The sequence below is a fragment of the Haliaeetus albicilla genome, chromosome 21, assembly GCF_947461875.1.
Source record: "Haliaeetus albicilla chromosome 21, bHalAlb1.1, whole genome shotgun sequence".
Classification (NCBI taxonomy): Eukaryota; Metazoa; Chordata; class Aves; order Accipitriformes; family Accipitridae; genus Haliaeetus; species Haliaeetus albicilla.
Window position 1 is genome coordinate 26259097 of NC_091503.1, and position 26980 is coordinate 26286076.

Sequence of the window (26980 nt, forward strand, 5' to 3'; positions counted from 1 at the left end):
AACACTTAGGTGAGCTGCACCTTACGCCATCAGATGTGCTTTAATATTTGCCAGAACAGCTCATTTCCAGAAATTTTGGAAGGAAATGTGCCACTTGCATACTTGTATGCGTCCTAGCTGTTCCCAGGTTTTGTTACACAGTGTCACTGTCTGGAAAGTTCTAAGGCCTCTTCCATTCAAACACAATTTATTTGCTTTGGGAATATTTGTCATGTGTGTAGCCAAAATAGATAGGGTTTATCAGCTTTCCAGCTCTTACCCTTCATCTTAATAAGCTCTTCTGTGCATTTTTCTGTATTAGTAAGTATAAATTCGGGGCAGGAAGACGAGTGAATACTCCTTCTCTTATGGAGTTACTGATACATGATACTAAATTGAACTTCTGATTTTCTGTATAACAAGATATATCTAAATGTACAGTAAATATTTTTATTTATTTTTATTTAATGTTAGTATAGCAATAGCTGTCTTTTTCTAAAAACCTATCCTGGAGAGAAGGGATACTGCCCCTCTAGATGTCCCTGTTTCTCTCATTACGTACAGAGAGCTTGGGTGAGTATCACACTGGAGCTTAGTTCTGAGACAGTTAAAATTAGGTGAGAAAAATTCTGTTACTAAGGTTCATGGGGAGAACATTGTGACATTTTTAATGCATAGTTACTGTTACTGAGCAAATGGAACTACGAAGGACACACACTAAATTCTTGTAAAGCAAAACCATTGCAGCTCAGGCTTCTATTCAAACTCCCAGGACTGATACTGGAATAAATTGAGTATAATTTTTCAATATTGTTGTAAGAGAATCACTGGAGAGGAACTTACTTTTGCAGGTTTATACAGAAATTCAATCTCTATCTTCTCAGAAGTCCATTGAATGTTTTCTCTAATCTTAATGCAGTTACCAAGAAGAGCACAAAAGACAGCCAGCCCTTCTCTGGCAGCAGTGAGTTGGAAGAGGTAGTCGTGAGTCTGTATGAAGAGTTTGACATAACCTGGCCATAACCACAGTGTTTGTGGTCAAAACATAAGGCGATGATCCTCTCTTATCCTATTGTTGGTATAGTTTTCCACAGTGTGGATATAATAAATGAGGAAAAAAGGCAGGAATAGTGACATCAGTGGCAGCAAGGAAGGTACTGGATTGACTGCTCTGCTTTCTTTGTTCTAGAATTCCAGCAGTGCTTCGAAGAACTCCTCTTTCACTTGTGACAAAGGATCACGGTAAGTATTTCTTCAATATTTTGTGTAGTAGTGTCACATACTGCTGTGGTGGGTTTAGGTTTTGTTACTTGAGGTTGTGATTTCTGTGAGTTCAGTCTTCTGCAAGACAAGTCCTGCTATGCAAGGACCATTTTTACAGTCCCTGTCTGAGAAAACAACTGGGCATATTTAGTGAGCTTACTTTTAACTTAAGGACTGTAATCTTCTGATTATCCTATTAAGAAGGACAAGGTAAGGTGCCTGGTTGTGTCCTCAGCCTGGAAAAGGAGGAGAAGGTAGAGTAAACAGTATCTGTAGACTAACCTGTGAGATTAATCGCATGACATTGCTGTCTGCTGCAGTTTGGGGACTGGTTTTGGATTCACTTCAGTGTTACTCAGAGCAGATTTCAAGATGGTATCCACCTGCAGTGTTTTACAGATCACTGTTGAATCTACCAATTTGTAAAGCATTTGCAGAATTCTACAGAAAAGGAGATTTGTGCAGACATAAGTACCTATATGGTTTCTATTTAACTCCCAAATTTGTTGCACTGGTGTTTGTCAAAGTTGCTTGTATTCATTTTACTGCTTTTCTACATTATTGGTTGCAGAGATTTTTTTTCACTACAGTTTTAACGTGAAGAACTCTGATGTTTGGCTAACTCCATTTGTGTACTGAACTGACTAATTTGAGCTCTGTAGGCATTTAATAAGTTGTAATTGTAATGAAAATATTGGAAACATCAGATGCTTGACTGTATGAATCCAAGTTGCAGTTTCTTCTCGTTAGTATGCTATGCTTGTTCTCAGCCACTTTGCTCTGAACTGCCACATCTAATTTCTTCACAGAAGTGCAGACTTTGATCACATTATGGAGGAAGGCTATGAACTTGACCTCACTTACATCACAGAGCGGATCATCGCTGTATCCTTCCCTGCTAGCTGTTCTGAGGAAACTTACCTCCACAATCTACAAGATGTAACCCGAATGCTCAAATCCAAACATGGAGATAATTACTTGGTATGTGTAGGATCAGTCTTTTGTGATATATCATCTTCTGTCCTGCAGGAAGACCACTTGTAGGTCCATGTGTACCATTATAAACTAAAAGTCACTCATCTAAGCTTCTTTGGTCCACCTTTACAGCTTTGCAAGCAAGAGCAAGATTTTCAGTAGTGGTTTAAGCTGTTAGGCAAGGACAGGTATTAAAAGCACTTTTCTGCTGGTGGCACTGCAGTCTCTGTTGTGATAGCACATAGTCAAATGCTGTAGAATAATTGCACTGACCATTTTCATTGTCCAAAGCATGCTTTTAAAAGATACACACACTGCAATGTGGAGTGTGGTTTTTTTTCTAGCAGCTAGCTACATCTGGGTCCTCAGTTGGGTATCTGATGGTCTCTCACCATCATGTCTAGGCTGTCTCTACTATATATTGTGAAACACCATATAAAAGTAGGGTTGCTGGTTTTGTATTCTGTCCAGCTCGTTCTCATTAACTTGATTTAGATGCATTTTTTTTCCTGCTGTTTAGTTTTCTATAGGAAATTCAGTTGTAAGCAAATCTATAATAAGCTCCGTGTGCAGAAGTTTTTCTTTTTTAAATGATGACCCAAACTGCTAATGTCCTGTGCTGTTTTCGGGCTAGTGCATCTAAACCCTATGGCATGTATTGTCTCAGCTTGTTCCATGAAGGCAAGTTTCAAACACGGCCAGTATTTTATTTACTTTTTTCTTCTACTGTCTTTTTAGTTAGCAGTAACTTTTAGTGTAAACTATTAGAATCAAATCCACAGCTTCAGGACTGTGAACTTGACTCACAGTGGACATGAGTTTCTGGAGAGATTCCACCTAGTGATTTAAATTAGATTGTCTTTCACTGACAAACCGAGGTGTCATAGTTGCATTATGAACCAGCTATTGTCCTCAAGATGCCCTTGTAATACTTGTAATGTGGTTTGATGTCCTCCGCATGCCACCTTCTTGCTCTTGGCTTCCCTTCCATCAGACGCTGGTAGCTTGTAAGGCACAAGATAGCAATAGTTTGAAGGCGACCTGTCTGTAAAGCTTTACTGATTCACATTCACCTGTTCTCAGTGGCCTTTCCCATGCGACAGCAGTGTTTTGGTATTTGTGAAATAAGCTTGTAGTCTCAGTCCAGTTAAATCTCACTAAATACCTGTTTGTATTACAAAAATCTGACATATGGTAAGTCTTGTTTTGGGTGCCCTCTCTCAAAGTGGGATTGCAGTCAGTTTCTCTTGCAAAGTTTGGATTTTTGATTTTTGGGGGGTTTGTTTTAGTTTTGTTCTCTTTATTTGTTTATATTCTAATGAGTACTTTGGAAATTGGGTGGCTTGGTCAAAAGAAAGTTTGATGCTGTCTGCTCCAAGTATGTTTCTGCAAATTTGCAATGTAACCTGGCAAACACAGCCAGGTTGTAGATTCAGAGAGCCCCTTTTTAAACTATCATTTGTTTCTCATGTTTCAAAGACCCCCTTCAGTCTGCTCAAGAGCCATGTGTATAGCAGCAAAAAAACCCAACCCCAAACCAACAAAAAAACAACCAACCAAACCCTCCAAAAAAGGTATGCAAGTGAGCAGTTCTGCTGAACTTGATGAGAACAGTTTTACTCTTTCCTTGGGTCAGGGTCTCAGCTAGCAGAACATGTACTACAAATCAGCATTTAGCATTTCTTACCTAGCTGTTCTCCCTCCAGATTTTTACATATGTTAAACTGTTGCCACTACAGTTGATAGTGAGGACAGAGAAGGGGAATGCCATACCCAAGGAATTGGGTGAGTGCATTGTTGCCTGTTTGAGTCTGTTGTGAAGACCGTGAACAAAAAATCACAAGTAAAACTCATTTGCTCTAACAGCAGAGGATTATACTTTGAGAGTCTAAGGACCAGAATCCTTTATGGAGAGATGGAAGCCTGTCTATAGTTTACAGTAAATTTTTGTCTGCTTTGTTGTCCTAAAAAACCAAAGCTTCCCAGAAGGCTTTGGTTCCTAAAAAACGTGACTCCAACAGAGTCCAACAGTCTCCAACAGAGAAAAACTTCAAAACTGAATTTTTGTAGTGTCCGTGTAGTACTTTCATAAATTTATTCTGTTTGTATGTGTGTGGCCTTGGTCAGCAAGAGGGAAATCACATTATGTTGAAAAATTCAAGATGATATTACTCCAAAAGAATCCAGTGATGTGTCAAAATTCCTGTAGTTGTAAAAGCCTGTTCTTTAAATGCTGATAGCCTTTAGAAATTGGCTGTTTTAACAACCAAGCTTTTATGTCAAAAATAGCAAAAGACTTTTTCAATCATAGAATAGAATCATAGAATCATTTAGCTTGGAAAAGACCTTTAAGATCATCCAGTCCAACTGTAAACCTAGCACTGCCAAGTCCAACACTAAACCATGTCCCTACGCACCACGTCTACACGTCTTTTAAATACCTCCAGGGATGGTGACTCAACCACTTCCCTGGTCAGCCTGTTCCAGTGCCTGACAACCCTTTTGGTGATGAAATTTTTCTAATACCCGATCTAAACCTCCCCTGGTGCAACTTGAGGCTGTTCCCTCTCGTCCTTAAGTTATTGTTTTATATTAATCATGAATTAAGAATCTCTGGATTAGACAGAGAAAAGAAAGAAATAAGAGAGACAAAATATTCTGTAATACATTTGTTAGAAAATAGTTTTTAAAGTGGCCAAGAAACAGTAACGCATTGATATGTTTGCTTTCCTGCAGTGTATTTTCATTGACAGGTTCTTTCTGTGACAAATGTTTTATTTGAAAACCTAAAGCTTTCAAATAGTTTCTCATGTTTCAAAGACCCCCTTCAGTCTGCTCAAGAGCCATGTGTATAGCAGCAAAAAAAAAAAAACAACCCAAACCAACAAAAAACCAACCAACCAAACCCTCCAAAAAAGGTATGCAAGTGAGCAGTTCTGTAAAGAGATTTAAAGGATAGAACGAAGCATCCTTTTATTCCCCCCCCAAATTCTCTTTCTTACAAAGGAATGCATGTTATTGCAAGATTCAAAGACTTGATTCCAAGTGAATGCTGTTTTACACCACTACTTTCAAAATGCACGCAATGCAGACATCTGTCAAAAAGCAAAAACAGTTTAAAGGACACAATTTCTGTGTCAACTGAAAAATTCAGTTTGCAACAATAAATTCACCATTATGTTACCATTTTGATCAACTTCATCAGTAATGTATTTGTCATGCTATTTTGATTAAAAAGTTTGCCATGCATTGCACTTGTAGGAGAGGAGTAATGCTCAATTGTTCAGATATTTTGAGCTTTTAACCAAAAAAAATCCATTATAAGCTTGTCTGTATACTTGTCTGTATACATATGCTCATTTCCTAAAACTGAATGTTTTGGTGTTTAAAACAGATAAATATGTATGTTTTTTGCAGTGCTTCTAACAAGTTTTATTGCAGTGATTATTACTTACGGTTGTCAAAGCAGTTCTCTTGATGTTGATTTACAGCAGTGAAAAATGAGCAAGCTACCTTATTTCTGTCAGCTCCTGTACTAGTGTGCTGCAGTTACATTTTTGTATCCACAGTGACTGAAAGGTAATCGAGTTTTTTTCAGGAGCAAACTATTCTAAATTAGCTCATTAGTTAGAGAGGTATCTACGGAGGGGCGTACAGAGCAGCTGATGAACAGTAACTCATTTATGTCACAGGCGTTAGGAATCTGACAGTAAATACGATTGTCTAAATTCATGGTCAGTTCTTTTTTAAAAGTGAAACAAACCCCAAACCCACTGCTACAATTTATAAAAAATATTTTGGTGGTTACACTGTAGTCTTAGCATATACATATTTGTTACTAGGTTAGACTAATGTAACTACTGTACATTTTCTTGGTCTTGCATATGTAAATGATATGGTAATGCTTGTACGGTGGTGTTGCTTTACTAGTTGGAACTATTTGTTAATTTTAGTTTATGTCATGTTTTGGCCACCTTCTCTTTTCCCTGCTCTTTACGCAGCACAAGGCTACCACTGTTTCCAGTTTGGTCCCACCTGGTAGAAGAGTTTTGCCTGCCTGCTCTCCCAGTCTCTCCTCCTTAATGGAACGGGCTGTAGGCTGGTGAACTGTTCCCCAGTCAGTACCTTGTGTCGTATGACCGCAGTACATCTTTTGCTTTCCAAAATTGCCAGCTACATGCTGTTTGTTTCTGTTCTTTGTCATTAGATTTTGTATTTCTGGTCATATGATTAAGGAGCAGACAAAATCTAAGACCCTTTAGTACCTTTATCAAGGTCTCTTCTCCAGCTAAACATTCTCCTTATTTTTTTTTTTCCTATGGTATTGCTGAGCATTCAGCTGGGTGGGAGAATTAATATTGTCTTAATAGTATGAGTTAACTTCCCAGTTCAGGATAAAATCATATGGGAAGGGGGATGTTTCCTCTCTGATGTGTATAAGGAAGAAGGGTTTCTTTTTCCCCACTTCTTTTATCTTACTTCATTTTTATTCTTTAGATGAGGTCCTAAAATTTAGGGCAAAAACATTTAAGTTTCATAGAACTAAAGGCTAATGCTCCTCTTTCTTATACCAAAATATACGTAAGTTGACCTAGGATACGCCAAAAAGGGCCTAAAAAGGATGCAGTTAATCATGTATTTATAGCATGTGCTTCTCTTCAAATACTTCTGTGACCGCTTGTTTTGTTGTTGTATGTGAAATGTTGGTTCCTGTACCTTCTGGTCTCTGTTCTGCACTGATAGGATTCCTGGAGTATCTCAGTTTGATCTCTACTCTATAGCTTGACAGGGACTTGGGTACAACAGCGTCTTCATTTTGGCATCTCATCCAGCAGTGACAAATACCCATCACGAACAGGGCCGTATCCTGACATACAGGAATTTTAAACTGATCTTACATATAAATACGACAAGAAAGATGAATAAAATAAAGTTCTTGCCAAATAGCACTTTTTTTCTGTGCAAAATTTTAGGTAATTCATCTCTTAACACAGCTTTAACGCTAATCTTAAGAATTCTGTACTGAGAAGTACAACTCTCCACTAAATTGTTTTGCAAATATTAAGACTGCTAGAAAATTACAGACATTTCATTTGTATAAGACACTTCTGGTTTCATTCCTGTTAAATTACAGTTGGTGTTTCTGGAAGGATAATAACTATAGTCTTAATTGCAAATGTTGATACATCATCCTGATCCAAAATAATATGGACAGTGCACATATGAATTTTTGATTGCCATTTAGCTCTTCAGCAGTAATCTGCTTAAAATGCAAACTATATATTGGACTAAAGACCATGTTCCTCATCATATAAAGATGTTTTATGCTTTCTTTTGGGGTTTGAGGTCAATAAAAGTTGCATATACCCTTTATGGACAAGAAGATGTGTAATTCCAGAATCTTATGCAGCTTAAAATAGAAGCTATTTTCTGGGGTCCCTTGTTAATTTGGGGGTTTCTTCATTCTCTGGATTAATTTCTTGTTCAAAAAGCATACTTTTTCCTAAAGAGAGTATAGTGCCTTCCTGCTTCCACGGTGTCCATGATGGGGCTGCACATTCAACTTATTTAAGAACTCCATCAGGGAGCAGCAGGCGCCAGCTCTGGAAGTGAAATGATGTAGTTTCTGTAGCCTGTTCAGTTCTTGGCTTCTTTGCTCAGACTGCTGTTGAGAGTGCTGGTTACGCTGAATGGGATGATATACTTCAGAAAAAGGTTCTTAAATTGTCCTTGGGAAGTAGTAAACTATAATGGACTTACCCCTCATATTTACCGTTTTTCATATTTATGGTCCGTTTATCCCATTCTGGCAGTGTAATGAGACTTTTTAAATGATTATGAATGTCATCTGTACTTAACTCATTGTGATGTGAAATAGCCACACAATGAAAGAGAATCTGCCTCTGGAGCATTGTTTCAGTTGTTGAGTATTGATATTTCAGCTTTTTGCTATTGATTGATACTGCTTTAAAGTACTTCCTAATGAAAGAGTCTGATATACCTGTACACATTGCTTTATTTTTATTTTTATTTATGTTCATTTAGCAGTCTATCTCTTTAGCTGTTCCTTATTAAGCACTGAGTGTATGATAACTTACTGTCTAATGAGCTAGCAGAAGAGTTGGAAGATCTCACAGGCTAAGTTATAGTTAAATAGCTATGCCACATCTTCCTTGTGAAATTTTGACAGAATAATACTTTCTTGCCAGGCACTCAAATTCAAATGTTTAAGACTGTACCACCCTCCCAGACTTTTCTTTGTTAATTCTAATGCTGTGCAGTTATTTTGCATGGTGCCCAGGTCTCTCAATATACCTCTGACTAAAATAAAGCCATGTAAAATAAATGAAATGTAGCAGAATTTTAATTGTCCTTTTTCAAAATGTGCCTTTAGTTTCATCTTTAGTTTCATTGTATGATAACTGAATACCTAAAATACATTTGCTAGTGCTACCTGACTTCAAATGTTAATTTAGTTTAGTAAAACAGTAGGCAAACCTGAAGCCTTACCACTCTAGTTTCTTGTAATTATCATGTGTTTCGAATACAACTATTTACTACATAAATTACGAAGTCTTGATGGCTGATACTTTTTTCTTTCTTTCTGAACAGGTGTTAAACCTCTCTGAAAAGAGATACGACCTTGCCAAGCTTAACCCAAAGGTATTGGTTGTCTTCCATAACATACTTCTCTTTCTAGTGCTAAATACAACTTAAATGGCCTGATAAGCCCTGAAGCGATGCAAGCGTTGAGACACAGAGTAAAAGAACTTTTGGAAGATGATAAAAAAACCCCACATGCATCCCTTTTTACTTTTTCCGAAGTTCTGTTTTGTGTCTGTTAGGTCTGTGCTTTGCATAGCTGTTCCTGTTTTTTCTTAGACTTTGCACACAGGATCTGAAGCCCCTTGTGACTACTGAAAAATTCCTATTGAGTGACATAAATTTTACTCCAAGTATACTTCCTCTGTGCAGTCACAGGATGCTAGGGGTTATATACTGCAACGTACAGTCTGATAGCTCAAGCTAGTGAACTCGGTTGAGATATAGACTTCCCTTTTGTACTGTTTTCTCATAGTTGCTTCTCTGCACAATAGAGACATAAAGAAGGAAGCTATTGATGTCTGTCTTTTGCTCCTCCTCCTCACCAAGTGTTGTATTTGTTTGTTGTAAAAAACGATATGCAGGTACTTTTCAGCAGGTATTGTAAGGCCAGTATAGCACAAGTGTGTACTTGTAGCAGTAGATTTACAGGGATATGTGCTACCTGAGGAAAATATTAGAACTCTTAATTTTGACCTTTTGAATGCTTTATTGATCATGAAGGATTTAAGTTGCTCATGGTTACTGGTTTTGTTAGGGTTTACATATTATATGCGTACAATAATGATGGGTTGAGTAAACAGTATTATATAGTGACTAAAGTTGAATAGAAAATATGAACAAAGTTTTGAGACGTCACATCTGTTGCACATGAAGGAAATAAATTGCGAATCACAAAATACTGGACTAGGCCAGTTAACATCCTTTGTTCTAATTTTGACCTCCTAAATATTTTACCGTTATAAAACACCTGAATTTCTAATTGAAAATTCTTTAAGAAATCAAGATTATCAGAAGTGTTGTCACTTGTGAGTGGTTGGTGGGTTTTGGGGGAAGTTTGTTTTTTGTTTGTTTGGGTTTTGTTTGTTTTTATAAAAGTACTAGTATCTTTAAAAAAACAAACAAATGCCCTTCTTCTGCTTAAGAGACCTGTAAGCATATTTTAGTTACATCATGGCATTTGAATGACATAATTATCTGGGGTTGGAAAAAATGCGGAGGGTCTGCACCCTCACAGTTATTTGAAGACAGATTTTAATATGCAGTATTAGGATCAAAGTGTCTTTTGTGAATGTTACTCATTTAATTGCAGATTATGGATGTGGGGTGGCCTGATCTCCATGCTCCGCCGCTCGATAAGGTGTGCACCATCTGCAAGGCTATGGAGTCATGGCTGAACAACGATCCTCAACATGTGGTGGTGATCCATTGCAGAGTAAGTGAGCTTTGTGCATACACGTCGTCTATCAGTTTGTATTCCTTTTAAAAAACCTTGTCCTTTATTCTTACTCATTTTAAAAAATAAAAAAAGAAGTTTGCTCTGTTTTCGATTTTGGAAATTGTACCAAATCTTCAGTTGATTTAAGTAGGCTTAAATCCACTGACCTTGCATTCTTGTTACATACTGCTTTTTTATGATAACTACGGTTCTAGCCTCTGCTCTGGGTATAGCATGCAGTGATGTTAGTTCACTTCCTTCAAAGGTCAGTGCTACTTCTGTGAGTGTATTTAGAAGCTTGAGGTTTTTCCAGCTCAGTAGCAAACTCTTTAGAAGCTTTTCATGTTTCGTGACATTCGTGGATTTTGTTGCCGAATAAGGATAGGCAACATATCACAGATCATCCCTTTAGACTGCCTTATGGCTGTAGGAAATGAGGGCGTTAAGTACCTCCTCGGTATTTCTGATAGGTTCTAACTGCTGGCATCATTGCAGTGCCTTACAGCAAAGCTACCGTTGTGCAGTGTTACTACTTCTCCTTGCTTGCTCATGATGAAGAGGAATAAAGAAAAGCCTGAATGAAATAGATAAAATTAATTCAGAACTGAGTTGGTAGCTGTGCTGGTGACACTTGAGGCAAATCTGTCTCTGTGTTACTGGCGGATGTTACTCTAAACAGAATGAGGGTGATAATGGGACCAAAACTTCTCTTCAAGTCAGGTTGTATAGTCCCGAGTCCTGAATTGCTTGCAGGGAGAATGCCACGATTGTATGAAATGCTGTTGAATTCTTACTAGTTGCAGGACTGCAGCCAAGAGAATGGCCCATACATGGGAGAAAAGAAGAGGGGCCAAAATATTCCTAGGTATTTTATATACAAATTGGTGGTGCATATTGTTGATTATTGCCTTTTGGTAATGACTTTAAAGTTTCCAGCCACGAAGATAGACGCAGCAACTTGTATCAGCTGAGAGACTGAAATTGTTTTGAAATCTGTGAGAATTACTGCTTAGTAAATTGTACTGAATTTATGTCATAAGTAGTAGTTGTTATAAATCTCAGGTGCTGGGGAGGTAACAATGCCCAAACCTGTTGGAAACTCATATGCTTTCCAAAATAGCTATTTTATAGCATTTCATGCCAGAAAATTGCAACGTTGTCTAGACTTGTCTTGAAAGATCTCTGGAAAAAGTAATATAAAATTAGGATAGGTGATACAGTGTTTCTATTACTGGTTAAGATTATTTTGTTTTAATAATTTCCTCTCAGTAAGACTTGACAGGCACGCACGTAGAAATCCTACTTTGTGGTTTTTATGTCACTTGTCAGCCAGCTTGCATAGATGGACAAGCTGCTGCCCATCATTACCACAATTCCAACAACACAGGAGATGCATAAGCGAAAGGACTCTCTGAATCTCCTGTCTTAAAGTTTTGTTTTGTATGGTTCTTAAAATAATTCCCAATAATGTAATAAATAAGTTATCATTCCCTTTTTCCTAATACAGGGAGGAAAAGGAAGGATAGGCGTAGTCATATCATCATACATGTACTTCACCAATGTTTCTGCAAGGTAAGTTGTGAATAATGCCTATTGTGTTTTTTACAATTAAGGAAACCTCAGAAAAAGATGCTTTTTAATTGTAGTACTGTTTGTCACCTTACTGTTTGTCAGTTAAGGGTTGTTAGGTTTTCTTCTCAAAGAGTCTTGGAGCATGTCTTAAAACAGCCTGCCTTCATGACAGAGTTTTCTTGTGGTCCTGCTTTCAGCAGGAGGTTGCACTAGGTGACACCCCAAGGCGCCTTCTAATCTGAGATATTCAGTGATTCTGCGGAAGAATTCTCTAAAGGGTCTTTTGAGATGAATGAAGAAATGTGTAAGAAACAATTTTTATATAATGATACCATCTTTATTCTATTAAACCCATCTATTTGCCACATCCATCAAGTTGCCTCTCTTGAATCAATATAGTATTCCTAAAGTAGTTGAGGAAAACAGTTATTAGAATCTGGAATCAGTATTTGAATAGGGAATTCCTAGACATTGATCAAAGTGCAGAATGCAGTTTAAGAAATAATCTAGACTTTCATCTTGCAGTCAGTGCAAACAATAGGTGTCTGAGTACTTGGTTTTAATTGTTTCTTTTAGAGTGCTCAAATTATGAAATGACAGTTGATAATTTATGTCAACAAAGATAAAAATGGATAAATGGTCTCAAAAGGATGAAATGTGTTTTGTTTTGGGTTTTTTGTTTGTTTTTTAATCAAACTGTTTTCCCTTGGTCTCTTATATATACATACATAAATGTATTAAAATGTCCTGTAAAGGCCGTGGTTAAATCAAATTTAACCGGTTCTGAATTCACACCAGTCTGTCAGTAATAGATTTGATCCAACACTGTAGCGGATGAAGTCCTGAATCACTATAGGCTGATGGCAAATTACTAATGGATTTCAGTAAAACCAGCATCTCAGAAAATAATCTGTGTTCACTCTCATAAGCCTGATCAACAGGTAATTGTAGACTAAGAAATTGAGTGCATTATACACACTAATGTGTGCTGAAAAAATAAATACCTATATCTTCAAGTAGTAATTGGGGCAGTGATTGCCACAATTCTGTAATATTTTGTTGACAAGTATTGTGAATGACAAAATCTGTCAAGTGGGGCTAGTACAGTACTGTGTTGTGATCTCAGTGTTGCAATATAGTGTCATCCTTAAAGGTGGTACCTGGCTATAAATACATTTTAGGAATGCCATAACAGAACACCACCTGGATATGATTGTAAAGCCCAGTGATGAAAAGTGTCATCTTTTACCCCAAACAAATTCAGGATTCCTCCGGTGAGGTTGCAGGGGATGAGTGAGTTTGGAAGCCCTTCTTCAAATTTCTGGATATCTGTCAGCTACTATCCAAACCTGAACTTTTCTGTGTAAGAATGAGGTTGGGGAAGTTTCCTACCTAGGATTTGTATATCCCTAGCATTATCAAGACTCTTCAAAATGCTACAGGGCAACCTCACAGAAGCAGAAATTACTGCAGGTGCTGCTGTTGAGGGTGCCAGCTGCTGTGTCAGAAATGGCACTCAGAAGACTTTGAGGATGTTCACACTAAATAAAGTTCCTAATTCTCAGCATGCAAATGCCAAAAAATCTAGGCTTAGTGAAAAAGCATTATGATGCAAACCCCTTTTGGTTATACATTATAAATATCTGATTTTCTCATTTCGGAAGGAATAATGTGCTGTCATATTTAATGAGGGCAAACAGAGCTCTTTGTAATAGTTGGTAAGCGCTGTTTTAACAGGTGAAGTATTAGCAGTCTCTGGCCAGTTATGAGTGGGTTGCCTAAATTCTGGGTGGTAGTGTGGGTGAAGATGTATGAAGATGTACGATGGGCTGGGTAAAGAAGAGGGTTTTTAGGTCAAGCATATTCTAAGCACACACTATGTAATCTTTGACATCCATGAAGAAAAGGCATAACTTCACAGCCCGATCCAGCACCCTGTCAAGACAATCGGTAACTTCTGATTAATTTTTGGAAAAGGTATAATTCCATTTTTAGCGTGATATGCATATGTATATTTTGCACAGGTTTTTTTCCTCGGAACTCATTTAGGTTGAACTAGATGTGGAATTTAAAGTTTGATATTCCAGAGTCTAATTATTTTGAAACTTCTGCTTTTTTTTATGTCCTGATGTTAATTAACACTGTCAACTATACCTGTTGAGAGACACATTGGTTTTATCTGGTGTAGATACAACAGAATCAGCATAGCATGTTACTTGGCATATGTGATAAGCAGCATTCTTACTGATTTTTGGCACTTCTGTTTCTTTTTTCTGTACCCTCTTGCCTTCCTCTGCACAGATGCAGAAGACCCACATCAGAGCCAGTCTGGGTAGAGAACGGAAGAAAATGTATTTTTCTGAATGTTGCTCCTTAATTGTGCATTTGAAGAGTTTGTAGTTGTCTGATGCAAAACATTTCTTTTTCAAAGATTGACGCTTTTATTTTAAACATTCTCTCCCTTGGTGGCTCAGGGCACAGGAAACAAAGACTGAATGAATTTTTGACTGCTTAAATGATCCTCTAGGCTGGCATCCTTTGTACCTCACGTACTGTACTACAGTCAGAGCTAGGCAGTGGTTTTCATCTCCGTAATGTTACTGCTTCTTTTTTAAAAACAGAATAAATTTGTATTTCGCAGAGAGAACTCCCCAGTGGCACTCTTAGGAAATTACGGCAAGTATCTTTCTTTTGCAGCCTGAGCTGCTTGGCATTGCTAAAGTTTATTGCGTTATAACTTTAACATATTCACGTTGGAAATATGCAATCCAGTTAATTGAATAAGGGAGTAGGTGCTTTGCCTCAAGAAGGAAACTGCCTAAAGGTGTGGAATGAGAAGGTGTCAGTGGAAAAAACATTCTTGTCTGACCTGTAAATGCCAGAGTTGCAAGTTAGGTGCTGCTTTCTTTTCTGTTTCCTTCCTTTCCTTCTTTTTCCTTCCAAATATTTTGGCGTATTTCAAGCAGTAACGTGCTGAATTTCCAAGATAATCCTGAACTGGAATAACATGTTATCTGTGTCTCTGTTTTGACAGTGCTGATCAGGCTCTAGACAGATTTGCTATGAAGAAATTCTTTGATGATAAAGTTTCAGCTTTAATGCAGCCATCCCAAAGAAGGTAATTAATTTGTTTCTAATTCATACCAATAAGGAATATCATCGTTATCTTCTGCCCCCATCCCTTACTCCCTCCCTTGCTATGTGAAGGCTATTTCCACAAGATCCTCCTCCAGTGATGCCTGAACTGTCAGCACTTTATCTTATCTTGATATTCCTTGATTGATGAGATCTCTCCTTCAGTTCCTGCACATAGCCCGAAACAGATAAGACCTTTTGTACCTCGCTGTTATCTACGTGTGTTCTTACTGCATTGTTTGTTAACAAAAAGAGATGTCACAATCTATTTCTTGATTGCTCCAAGATAATAATAAACTCATTTTTCTGTGGCATAAATGATGTATATGGAATGTGTGTTGATTAGTGTGCAATAAAGATCTTATTAACACTTGTTTGGAGGATCTCTAGATTATGCATCTGCCCCATGTCCATGCTCGTAAATGTTTGCATTTTGCAAGTATGCATTATTCATTCTGTCTATCTGGATGTCTTACCTTTTCAGTCTGTCTGCATGAATGAGGTTGAGTTAGGACTCAAAGTAAGCAGTTTGGAAAGTGAATAGTTCTGGGGTTCGCTATTTACCTCATTTTGACAGAGGTAATGAAGGATTCAGTACCAAAAGAGATTGATATCCATCAGACAGGTAATTGTGATATAGGTGAATCTTCTTTTAGAAACATAAAGTATCAACTGGATTTGATTTAGTAATTACTGTTCATTTTTGGTCTTAATCAGCGTGTATACAGTAGGTTTTTTAGAAGTTGTTTAAAGGATAAGGCTTTGCTAGTGATTAAACTAGAAAAATAAGTAGTAACAACCAGCATAAGGCATTTGGTTCTGTTAATCTGTAAATAAGAAAAAATTTTCTGTTGCTTCTTGAACCCATTTGGTGACCTGCACAGCTCTTTTTCCATTTGAAAAATAGTAACACGGCATTCCCTTAGACTTGAACTAAACTTTTCATAACTACAAGTTTACTGGTCTCTTTTTTCCCCTTCATTTTTATGCTTGCATGTATGTGTATTGCATTCTAATAAAAAGGATTTGAGAGTGGTGCCTACAAGGTAGAGAAATGTGAACCGTAGGAGCAAAAGGAAATAGATGTTGTTAATCTTCCTGTCAAGGAGCCTTATGCAGCAGGCTTATTTCCATGAGAGCCAGGCGCCCTCACAGCAGCCTCAGAGTTGTGCATCAGGGCAGTTTTTACAACCGTGTTGACAGAAAGCTTCAGTAGCTACTAACTTATATGCGAGCCCTAAAGCTAGAGATGAAAGAAGTGTAAATGGTGGTATCTAGCTTTCCTACCCTCTGCAAGGACACTTGCTTAATTCTTCTGGGTGTGAAGTCTCGGAGAGACTCAGTTCACCTCCTGACTGATGGAATTAGCACCTTTGCTCAGTAGTACTGAACTTGAGCTGCCCTTACGGTCTTCCAGGCGCAGGCGCGCACGGGTACTTTGGAGCGGGTCACTCGCCGTGAGAACAGAGGAGGTTCTCCAAACCATCCGCCAGAACCGTTCTCCTCCTCAACCTCCTTTCCTACCTTTGCCTGGCCTGGCAGTGGGTACTAATCCTATTGCAGAGAACGGAAAACCAACTCTGTAATATTTGTGGGCAATTTTATATTCCTTTTTTGATCCCGTTTTGGTCAGTTAGTGGCCTGAATCACCTTTTTAATGTGCTTTTTCTCTGAAACCATTCTTGGATAATTAATTACCGATGTCCTTGTTAAAATCCAGTTGATGTATAAATGTGTATAATTTAGGTGAATATCAAAATTATAAAATTTGAAAATACACCCATTATTTGTATTTTGAAACTTTTTCTCCACTAGGTTTTGTCCAGAAAAAAATATATTGTGGCCATTAAGTGTGTCAGTCCTGAAAATAATCACTTAACTTTTTCCCACTGCTGGTTGCATGCTGTAACAGCGGCAAGAAAAGCAACCACAGACCAGATCTCTTATTCTGAATCCATTCTGACAGTACTTAAAAGGGATACTTATTCTCAGATAAGCAGTTGAAGGTTTGCCTGAATAAGAAGTGCAGATACAGACTCTTCATATTTAGAAATTTCTCATAAACCTTCAGGATAAATCTTTGAACATGCTTTTCAAAAATAAGCCAACTGCCTATAAGCCTCTTAAATGCACTGCCTTGAGAAAGGTGTTCAAAAAGTCAGTCAAATTTTTGGAATAATTAAAAATGGGTAGTGGTAGAGAGGAAAAGTTCAGACTGAGAGGTCACTGACAAAATATTTTTTGTCATGTACATGTGACAATTTGTAAATTTGCGCTTTTGATGTACCAAATATTTTCAGAAAGACTGAAGGAGGAAACCAAAAAGCAAAGTTGTTTTTCTTAACATTTCAAAATAAAGTGAGCTTTGCTAGCTGTCTATAAAATGAAACCTATTTTAAACCACCACAGCCCCCGTTCTGGGGTAGTAAAGCTGTCGTTGTTGGGCAGGATGTCTTTAGTTGTGGTGTTACCGGCAGCCTGCAGTAAGGGAACAGTTAATTTGATCTGTGTGTAAAGGGGGAAAAAGAGGTGATATTCTTTTTCCTGTACATTCCTGAGAGTGAAGTTAAATGAAGGTCGTGTCATGGGCATGGAAGAAAAAGGGACTCGAAGCCAGTAGAGAAATTAAAGGAGACCAATTTCCCTTGGTTATTTAAGAAGATAGGAAGAATTTGTTTAACACACACTGCAGTGATGTTCACTTGCATGTACTTGCTCATGAGCTTGTGACCAAACTGGCTATTAAATAGCAGAAATACAATGATTTTCACGTTGCTTTGTTAGTTTTCCTCTGTTTGGTACTGAATGAGATCACTTCTCGTTATGAAGATGTTATTTGCCTGCATTGGCCTTAACGCTAAGATTTCTGACCAAGGGCACTTCTTGCTCTTGTTTTAATGAAGTGCGCTTCACTGTAGATGGAGTGCGACCCATGTCATGCTGCTGTGAAAGCCAACTGAGACCTTCAGTTGGAACTAGAAATATATACCAAAATTATTGACTTTACTGTCTCTGCTAGTTTCTTTCTTACTTAGAGCAGTGACGTAAATAACTAAAAGGAAGACATCAACAATAGCCACGTCACAGCCATGGATTTAATAAAGCGGTAAAAGTGTCTTTTCATGCTGTTTTGTGAAGATTATTCTTTCAGAGTCGTGTTTAATGTCACAATATTATTCAGTACCCACGGCCTAGAAATATTAATGTGTAAAGAATGTATTTCCCTGATACAGTTGCATTACTGGTTTTATCTAATTCAGATAAACTTTGTATTTTTAGATACGTGCAATTCTTAAGTGGCCTTCTATCTGGATCTGTGAAAATGAATGCAACCCCTCTTTTCCTGCACTATGTTATCCTTCATGGCATCCCAAGCTTCGATGCTGGGGGAGGTAAGGTACCTAACTTTTCCTATCCAAATGTAGGCTCAAAGTCTTGTTTCATTTTGGAGCTTTCTAGAAAGCCTGCGTGAATCTCAAAGTAGAGTTGATGCTCCTTGATAGCAGTCCAAATGTTCCAGAAAAACATGAACCAGAAGAAGAGAATCCTAAGAGTAAAAATTACAGCAGGTGAAATAAAATTCTTGTCCTTTGTTAAATGAAGAGTTGATGCTATTCATGTCTGCCTAGTTTCTGAACAGTTGTGATCCCAGTCCCTGGAAAAGAGCTGAGAACCTGGTCAGGTTTCAGAGTAATTTCCTCCTTGCTTAGGAAATAAATTTAATCAGAAATCCAATCTCTTTTCTGTTTTAAGATTGGATTTTCTGTAGAAAAGCCATTTTGGATACGGTGTGCTTCTAAGGTGGCCTGCCATAATAACTGGCTTTAAAATTAAAATGCTAAACCAACATGTTGTACTAGAGTATAATAAAGGAGCGTAACTGTACTTTTATCATCTGAGAGTTAAATAGCACCTATCTTTTGAAATGTCATCAGCATGAATTTGCAATGCTGCGTTCTCATTGTTGTTTAATCTGTTTTTATGTCTAAAACAACTACTTTGATAAAGACAAGGTATAGTTTGTTGTAGTAAGAAATTTAAGGGACTCACTAGTTTTGAAAGAAAACTGTAGATCAAATATTTTGTTTCATTTTGAAAATTCTTTTTATTTTGTTTTGGGGTTTGGTGGTTTGTTTTGTTTTGTTTTGGCCATTCTCTTTTTTCCCATTAATAATTTTGTTTTCCTGCAGAAAAAGTGGGCAGGCAGGCAGGCAGACAGACAATTTTATAAGGAGCAGTGCTCCCTCTTTCTTTCCTTACTGGAATCCTTTAAAATTCCTTCCTCCCCAATTCAGAACTAGTCTGAAGATCAGGAAAAAGTTACTTTTTCATAAAATATAATCAAACACTTTTGGGGGGGAAATGAATCTGTCAAAGCCAGTTTTGCTTTGACGGATATTTTGACAGTCAACATTATGCCACTTGTGTGCCACTTCGCTCAGTCTGGATGTGCGTGAAACTTCCTAGTTGTAATATTTAGATAAAGGAAAATAATTACAAAACAGTCTTTTCTCTTGACTTTTCAGCTTGCCGGCCTTTTCTGAAGTTATACCAGGCTATGCAACCAGTTTATACATCTGGAATATAGTAAGTCGTAAGCAGTTTCCTTTACGTTTGAATCCAGATTTTAATTCTCATAACTGCAGAATTACATAGTCGTCTTTTCTTTTTTTTTTTGTTTTTTGTTTCTTTCAACCGTAAATTCTATTTTTCTTTTCTCTCCTGTTAAGTAGCATAGGGCCAGAAAATCAAAGCCGGATCTGCATTGCTATAGACCCTGCCCAGCTTTTGAAGGGAGATATTATGGTAAGTTAATTGTATGGAATGAAAATCTAGTACTGTGCCATTTGGTTTACAGTCTCTGACCTGTTTTGCGTTCTTGTAAAAAAAATAAATTGAGCAAATGGTTGCAGACATACTACAAAAGAGGTTATTAAGTTTATTTAGTCATCAACCTTGAGTTTTATAGGAATCAAAATTCCTATAAAACTCAAACTAGAAGGTTTTTAGGAGCCGAAACAATTGCTCTCAGCATTCCCATTTCATAGCATCACCAAGTACAGTAAGGCCTGTGTTGCTATTTTCTTTATAAAAATTGCTTTGGGGAGTATTTGTAACTAGGCATTAAAATACCCTTGTCCTGTAACTTGGCAGGCAATGTGCACAATCGTAAAACTCTATGCTGTAAAGAAAATACCTAACTAATTCGGAATTGGTTTGGGCCTCAAAAAGGTGTGATACCAAATAAAAGCTTTCTGATTCTACAAGCACATGCAGTATTTAGAAAGCAATCTATACAGGTTAATATAGCGTGTGTAATTCCCTGTGTGCAAAGTGTAACTATGATTGAATTGCAGCACTATCATTATAAATCTGTCTGCTTTCTCTCTTGCTTGTCATACACAGTTATGCACAGAGAAAGTAAAGAAAGGTAGTTCCCTTTCAATTTGTTAAACTAAGAGGCCAGAAGAACATGTGGAGTGAATGGTGGGGGGGAAGTACTGTCAGAAAGTATTCCTGGTCTATTGCTAGTAGGCTTCAGAATGTTTTTTTTTATTTTATGTATTAACTTTGAGAAATGTTGGACCTCCATGTAACTGGTCCTTGGTATCAGATTCTTTTTTTTTTTCTTTTTTTTTTTTTAAATAATCTTTTTTATTATCCTTCCTCCTTCTCACTTTCCTACTTCCCCTCCCCGTTCAGCTTAGTATATTGTTCTTCCTTTTTTCATTGAAAAATGGAGAAAAAAAATTTAAATATACTGTTACAAATTGATATACTCTGGAGGTTTGGGACAGTTTCAAATTCAGGAAGATTTGTTACTCATTGGAGGACTGTTGGTGCCTAAGGAAATGGAATAGATCACAAAAGAAATTGGTCTGAGACAAATTCAGTATCTCTGAAATGTGTGTTTAACATGAAAAATGAGCACATAGCCTTTCAGTAATGCTTGCATCGTTTTAAAAGAGATCAACTTCGTTAATCCCATGCTATTATTGGAGGTAATTCTTCTGAGCAAGGCAACATCTTATTCAGCATGATAGTATTTCCTAAACAAAGACTTCAGTTTTGAATTTTTTTTTTACTATTTCTAAGCAAAAGCATCAGTGGTTTCAGGAAAAAGAAAAATCTATAGGGTGTTCCGCCTCCAACACCAAAAGGTTTAACCACTTGAAGTGCATGGGTGTAAAAAAAAAAAAAAAAATACACTTGCTTGTCTTTGGTTTAGAGAATTTGTTAATGCAATGTGAGTAGTATGTGGTGATACGGCACTGCCACAGCTGTTGGAAAGCTGCACTAACATCTGTAAATGTAATATACTGGGAAATACCTATGTGCAGTGGTTGCATTAATTCCAGAATATGGCATCAGAGGGTAGTCTGAATTCAAAGTTAAGCTCAGACTTCATTGAAAGCTTATTAGGTATACTGAGCATTAAAAGATTTTTTTGGTATCCTGGGTGTAGATGTACACTGTTACTGATTGTAAAAGAGGCCAGATTTTCACGAACAATTAGAATTCTATATAAATAAGTTGTTCAGGATACGCTGAGTTAAAATTATTCAAGGCTGTTACGTTGAATTAGAAAGTAGAAAGAAGCAGGAACTGCATAGTTCTCTGAACTGACCCAGATTTAGCATTTTTATAAACACGGTTATGCAAAACTCAGTAGATTCTGAGTAAATCCAGCAACTGTGCGAAGCCAGAACTCTTGACAAGTTGGAGGATAAAATGTATTGTTCAGGTATTTAGTCTTCTGCATCTTCAGGAACTCTCATCTATGATCCACATGTAAAAATAACGTGATTGTTTAAACAGCTAAAGAAGTTAATGTTTTTAAAGCAAAATTGTGGACGAACATACATAACCTTAAAGAGGCTCTTAATGCTATTTCATTATATTATGTGAGCAAAAAGAAGCTTGAAAAGACTTATCACAGTTACTTTCAGGCCAGTTATACATTTTGGAGTAGGTTAATTCTAACATCTCTCATCAGGGGCTCTCTTAATCCCCTTTCTGTCCATTTTTCACTTCCAGGCAAACTTGCGGGTTTCATCCTTTGTGATGGTGTTTTGCCTTTACATAGAGCTGCTGGGCATAGTGGAGAATGGGCGTTTACTCTTGAATCAAGCAGTCTGTTCCCCCTACCTTATATTTCGGTAATTTAAGGCGCTGACTTATGGCTGTGGTTCTAGCGTAATGGTGCTGGTAGTTGTGATTGGACTAAAAGGAAATAGATCCCTTCAATAACTAGGGGTTTGTACACTGTGTTAGTTTTAGTGGGTGTAAAGCACTGTTTAAAATGAGAAGCAAATATTATTTTACCTGGTATTACCACTATGCTGCAGGGGATTCTCTTTTAAAAAAACCAGAAACAACCCCAAATCTTCACTTTCAGATAAAATAATGCTTACTTGCATAGAGAATCTATCAGCCTTTATAAAGGGTTAGGAATATGTGGTTTGCTTAGAGAATACCTGAAAAAAACCATCTATGGTATATGGGCTGAAATATTTCAGAAGTTGTCCTGTGTGCCGTGTATATGGTCAGGGCTGATTAACTTCTGGAATTTAAGACATCATGGCGTTACTATAATGAAAGGTAAAGAGCAACAGGTTATGTTAGATTTTTCAAATCCTGTAGGGAGGAGAATTTCCTAACTGTGTTTTAATCCTGAATTTCAGAAGCATCCCTCTTAAACCCCTACATCTTTCTTCTATTACTTCAGTTTGAATAACTGCTCTTCAGTTACTCAGTATTTTCTGTCTAGAATGCTTTTCTCAGTCTGCCTTTAAAAAGGTGATTTTTGTTGTATTTTTTTTAATGCATTTCAGTAACATCTGCTTTATCATAAAATCCTGATATCATCAGGATAATATAAAATTTTCAGTCCTGTGACTAAGGTTACCAAAATTTTTATGTATTCCTATAAGAATGATGAGTGGCTTTGTATTACAGTTGACTCAGAGAATTGGTAGGCAAAATATCCATAGGTCTAGTCTAAGGGAAGGTGGTGTTAGAGAGTAGGTGTATTGTGTTCGCCTTTAGCTGCTGAAATTCATACTAGGGGTTATTTTTACAGAGTTCTGTGTTGTTCTAGACAAGGTGTCAAAAATACTACCAACTTCCCACAGTAACATAAAACAAGATCCTATCATCACTAGAGTAGGTTTTTAAAAAGTCCTAAAATAGATGTAATCAGCTTGCAGGCTTGCTTCTAAAAACTCTGTATATTCTTCAGTTATTTTGAAATGGGTGTGCTGTAAGTCAGTTTTACATTAATTGGGTACCGTGAAGAAGTATGGATACACGTCAGCATTCCAACATTGTACTGACAAATGTTGTGATTCTGAATCATAATCTACTGATCGGTGACTGATAGTGATGAAAATAGTAATTATTATTTTTACACATCCAGAAGTATCTTGCCTTGGGCCTGTATAATTTTAAAGGGTTGAATAACGCATACTCTGCTTGTTACAACATCAGAGGTGTCTGCAGTAAATTGCGCTGTGGCTGCTTTACTTAGCAACTAACGCATATACACACGTTCGTTCGGATTTGTAAGAAATTACTTCCTGACGTGCTTCTCTCTCTCTCTCTTTCTAGCTGAAGTGTTATCACAAAAAATACCGGTCAGCTACTCGTGATGTGGTTTTTCGCCTTCAGTTTCACACTGGAGCTATTCAAGGACATGGCCTGGTGTTTGGCAAAGAGGATTTGGACAATGCCAACAAGGGTACTTGCCTTCTGCGGTCGGTTGGATGCGTATGTGTGCAGGGGTGCATGTGTGTGCCTGCGCATGTCATGATCATCTTCGGGACCTGTTTTCAAAAGGATTCTTGGGGGTTTTTTTCCATCCCTATTTTTAGGGAAAGGGAGACTGCTTTGTGTTAGTTAACTCATAGCATGTAACACAGGTAAACCCCTAACGAGAAGAAAAGCTCTTCAAGTGAGTTAACCTGTCAGAATAATTCAGGTACTCTTACATAATCCTTATCACCCCCTCTCACATCTGTAAAAACAACAGACATTGGTTTAAAATGGTGACTCTGTTAGTCACCATTACAGGAAATAAGATGAGCTAAGCCAATCCCTTTTTTGGCTGATGAAGAGAGTCACAAAGTCCGATACTGTGTTCGTGACCTAGTCTGCTTGAGTATGGAGATCTTTTAATATGCTTCAGAATATCCAAAAATGGAGGCAAAGTTTTGAGACACATTTAAAAACATGTTGTGCTAGTCTTTGTATTATTACTTCAGTTTTATATTTATATGCAGGATTGCAACTCCCTCACCCTATGTTAGTAGCAAACTAAAATCAAACATATTTTCCTGCAACATGTGGCTACACAAAAGTTTTGTGGTCAAGTATTGCAGTTTAGCCAATATAGGGAACAATTTTAGTTTGCTCCTGGGTGTGTTCTCCTCTAAAACCAAAGGCAGCCATGTCTATCTAGAGAGAGGTTTGGGAACTGTACCCCTCTTCTGCTTTTGACTGTTCTTGGAAGTAAACAAAACTCCAACTGATGCTTATATGGGCTTTTCTGAAGAATGTGTGGGGCAAAGAATGTGGCTCTTTTAGAAGCAAATTGCTAAACTGCAAGTGAGAACAGAAGAGTGACGAGGGTACGTGTATTAGTAGCTATAGAGAATCCTGATTTCTGAGTGCCTTGGAACTGCTTTCCTGAGAGATAGCTTGTTGAAATACTATCCTTTGTTTTCAGATGACCGTTTCCCTGATTACGGCAAAGTGGAATTAGTGTTTTCAGGAACTCCAGAGAAAATTCAAGGTGAGTATACAGCAGGAAAAATATGATTAGTTTGAAAATAAACCACATTGAAATATGTATCTTTTTAAAAACTCCTTTTTTCCTTTTTTTTATTCCACTACTTTTGTAGAAGTCTGAAGTTCAACTTTACTGTTAAAATATGTAATAGAGTTACTGGTTTAAATTTGAAAAATTTAATGAAGGCTCTGCATTTACATCAGCAGGAGCGATCAGATTTTGTTTTAAAACTATACCAGAACAGTTGCTGATGACTAGTAGAAAACATTTGTGAATCAGTGTAAAACATAGATAGTATAGGTAGCTTGGCCTGGCATCAGGTACAGCAGTGCCCTATCCCATAATCTTATTTAGATGTTGTCATAACTGATTATGTTTGCAGTGGTGAAGTCTGGACTGTCTTCATTTTAGTGTAAAGGGATATAGCTATAGTTTTGTTGAAAATGCTTCTGCTCTGAAGTGGACTTGTAGGGTTTATCCTGTATGCCTCCAGAATTCTACTGTAATATATCTAAGATCATAGATAATTATGACCTGCAATACGAAATAGTGCAGTTTAATTCTGTTAACGGATGTGTTCTTACTCATTTTATAGTGTCCCGAAAAGTATGGATTCTGCCTGAAACTGAATGAAAACTGAATATTCTTAACTGTCTCATACATATTCCCATTCAGTGTCCTGTGAATTGCATGTTTTCCTTTTTTTTTTTTTCCCCGCCAGTTCAATCACTTAGAAACTTGTAGTAGCAGCCAGTAAGAAGCTGGATTCTGTCCAGCTGAACACGAAGATCTCACTTGCCCTGTTGGAAAGCCATATAAGAAAAACAGTTTTATAAATAAATTTGTCTAGCTTGTTCTAAACATTGCTGGATAGTAAATGCATGAAGAGAGGCCAGCCGACGTGCCTGAAAAAGGATCAAAATTTTTTCAAGTCTCCCTTCCTTAGATGGCAAATCAGAGGTGTGTTTTTTAGCAGGCTCCAAGTTGTTGGAAAGTAAGGTTCTAAGTAACTGGAAATTTGTATTCAATTGCTATCTAGGGGATTAATTGGCTAGGAAGAAGAGTTCACCTTGAAATACTTATTTACAGTTTCTGCAAAATGCCTTTTCCATATCTGAAAATGTTATAGAATCACAGAACAACTGCAGGGTATCTCTAGTCCATCCTGCTGCTGAAGAGGGTCATCTCTGAGATCGAACCAGATTGCCCAGAGCTTTGTCCAGTCAAATCTCGAAAACCTCCAAGGATGGAGACTTCACAACCTCAATGGGCAGACTGTTCTAATGCCTGACTGTCCTCACAGTGGATTTATTCTTTCCTTATATTGACTCTAACCTTCTCTAGATTCAACTTACGCCTGTTGCTTGTTGTCCTTCCCCCTTGCTCCCACCTGGCTCTGTCTGCCCCATGGCCTTGGGGGGTCTGCTGTCAGGTTCCCCCCCCAGACCATCTCATCTCCAGACTGAAGAAGCCCTGGTCCCTCAGCCTTTCCTCGCAGGGCAAGTCCTTCAGTCCTGACCACCCTGGTCGCCCTCCCCTGAACTTGCTTTGCTTTATTCATATCTTTCTCCTATTGTGTAGCTCGAAACTGGACACAGTATTCTAGAAAATAACTGACTGTGATACAGTTTTTAAGAAAGAATACACTTGCCAAGAGGATGAGATACCTAAATGTTTAGGTAACAAACTTCATAAATTTGCCTTGTGACAAACGTCATCACAGAAACTCTCTACGGATGGCTTTTTCCTGTCTGCCTAAAAAGGTACAGGACCATAGCATTCTTGTCCTTCTAATTTTAACTATCCTTGTTTTGAAAGTCACAGCATGTGCATAACACTCTGCTGCTTTAGAACAATTTACAGTAGGACTTGCTTCTGCAGACACAGCCGAAGAGTTGATAACTGAGGATTTCTTTGTTCGCTGATCTAGAGGAGCAAAGGCAGAAAGCCGATTTGATTTGTATCAGTGTCAAAGCCAAGTCCAAGGTCATGAGTTCCTGATGCCTGTGCTTTGCTTTTGAATCACTGGGCCACACCTAAATTCCTCACAGTATACATTTAAAAGCTGAATATTATCTTATGCCTCATTAAGGGCACAAAAACGCGGGTTACTGCTGAAAATTCCAGGTATGTTTGGCAGAGCGTACTTTAGTGCAGCCAAACACATTGAAGGCAAGCTGCCCAGTCTCGGGGTCTGCCAGGAGCCTGGAGAGGGGATGCAAACG

At 37.6% G+C, this 26980-nt stretch overlaps 1 protein-coding gene across 7 annotated transcripts in view; it reads left to right on the forward strand.

Annotated features, from left to right (window-relative positions):
- TNS3 (tensin 3) overlaps positions 1 to 26980 on the forward strand; it is a 241639-nt gene that overhangs the window by 115888 nt on the left and 98771 nt on the right. For 6 of the 7 annotated variants that reach the window (XM_069809298.1, XM_069809301.1, XM_069809303.1 and 3 more), the window contains 11 exons: positions 1169 to 1221; positions 2052 to 2223; positions 8830 to 8880; positions 10133 to 10255; positions 11766 to 11830; positions 14865 to 14948; positions 18245 to 18357; positions 19492 to 19552; positions 19696 to 19771; positions 23576 to 23705; positions 24693 to 24758. In XM_069809298.1, coding sequence (XP_069665399.1) covers positions 1169 to 1221; positions 2052 to 2223; positions 8830 to 8880; positions 10133 to 10255; positions 11766 to 11830; positions 14865 to 14948; positions 18245 to 18357; positions 19492 to 19552; positions 19696 to 19771; positions 23576 to 23705; positions 24693 to 24758 — 994 coding nt within the window. Of the gene's footprint in view, positions 1 to 1168; positions 1222 to 2051; positions 2224 to 8829; positions 8881 to 10132; positions 10256 to 11765; positions 11831 to 14864; positions 14949 to 18244; positions 18358 to 19491; positions 19553 to 19695; positions 19772 to 23575; positions 23706 to 24692; positions 24759 to 26980 lie in introns of those variants that run through there. The other variant, XM_069809300.1, reaches the window with a different exon arrangement.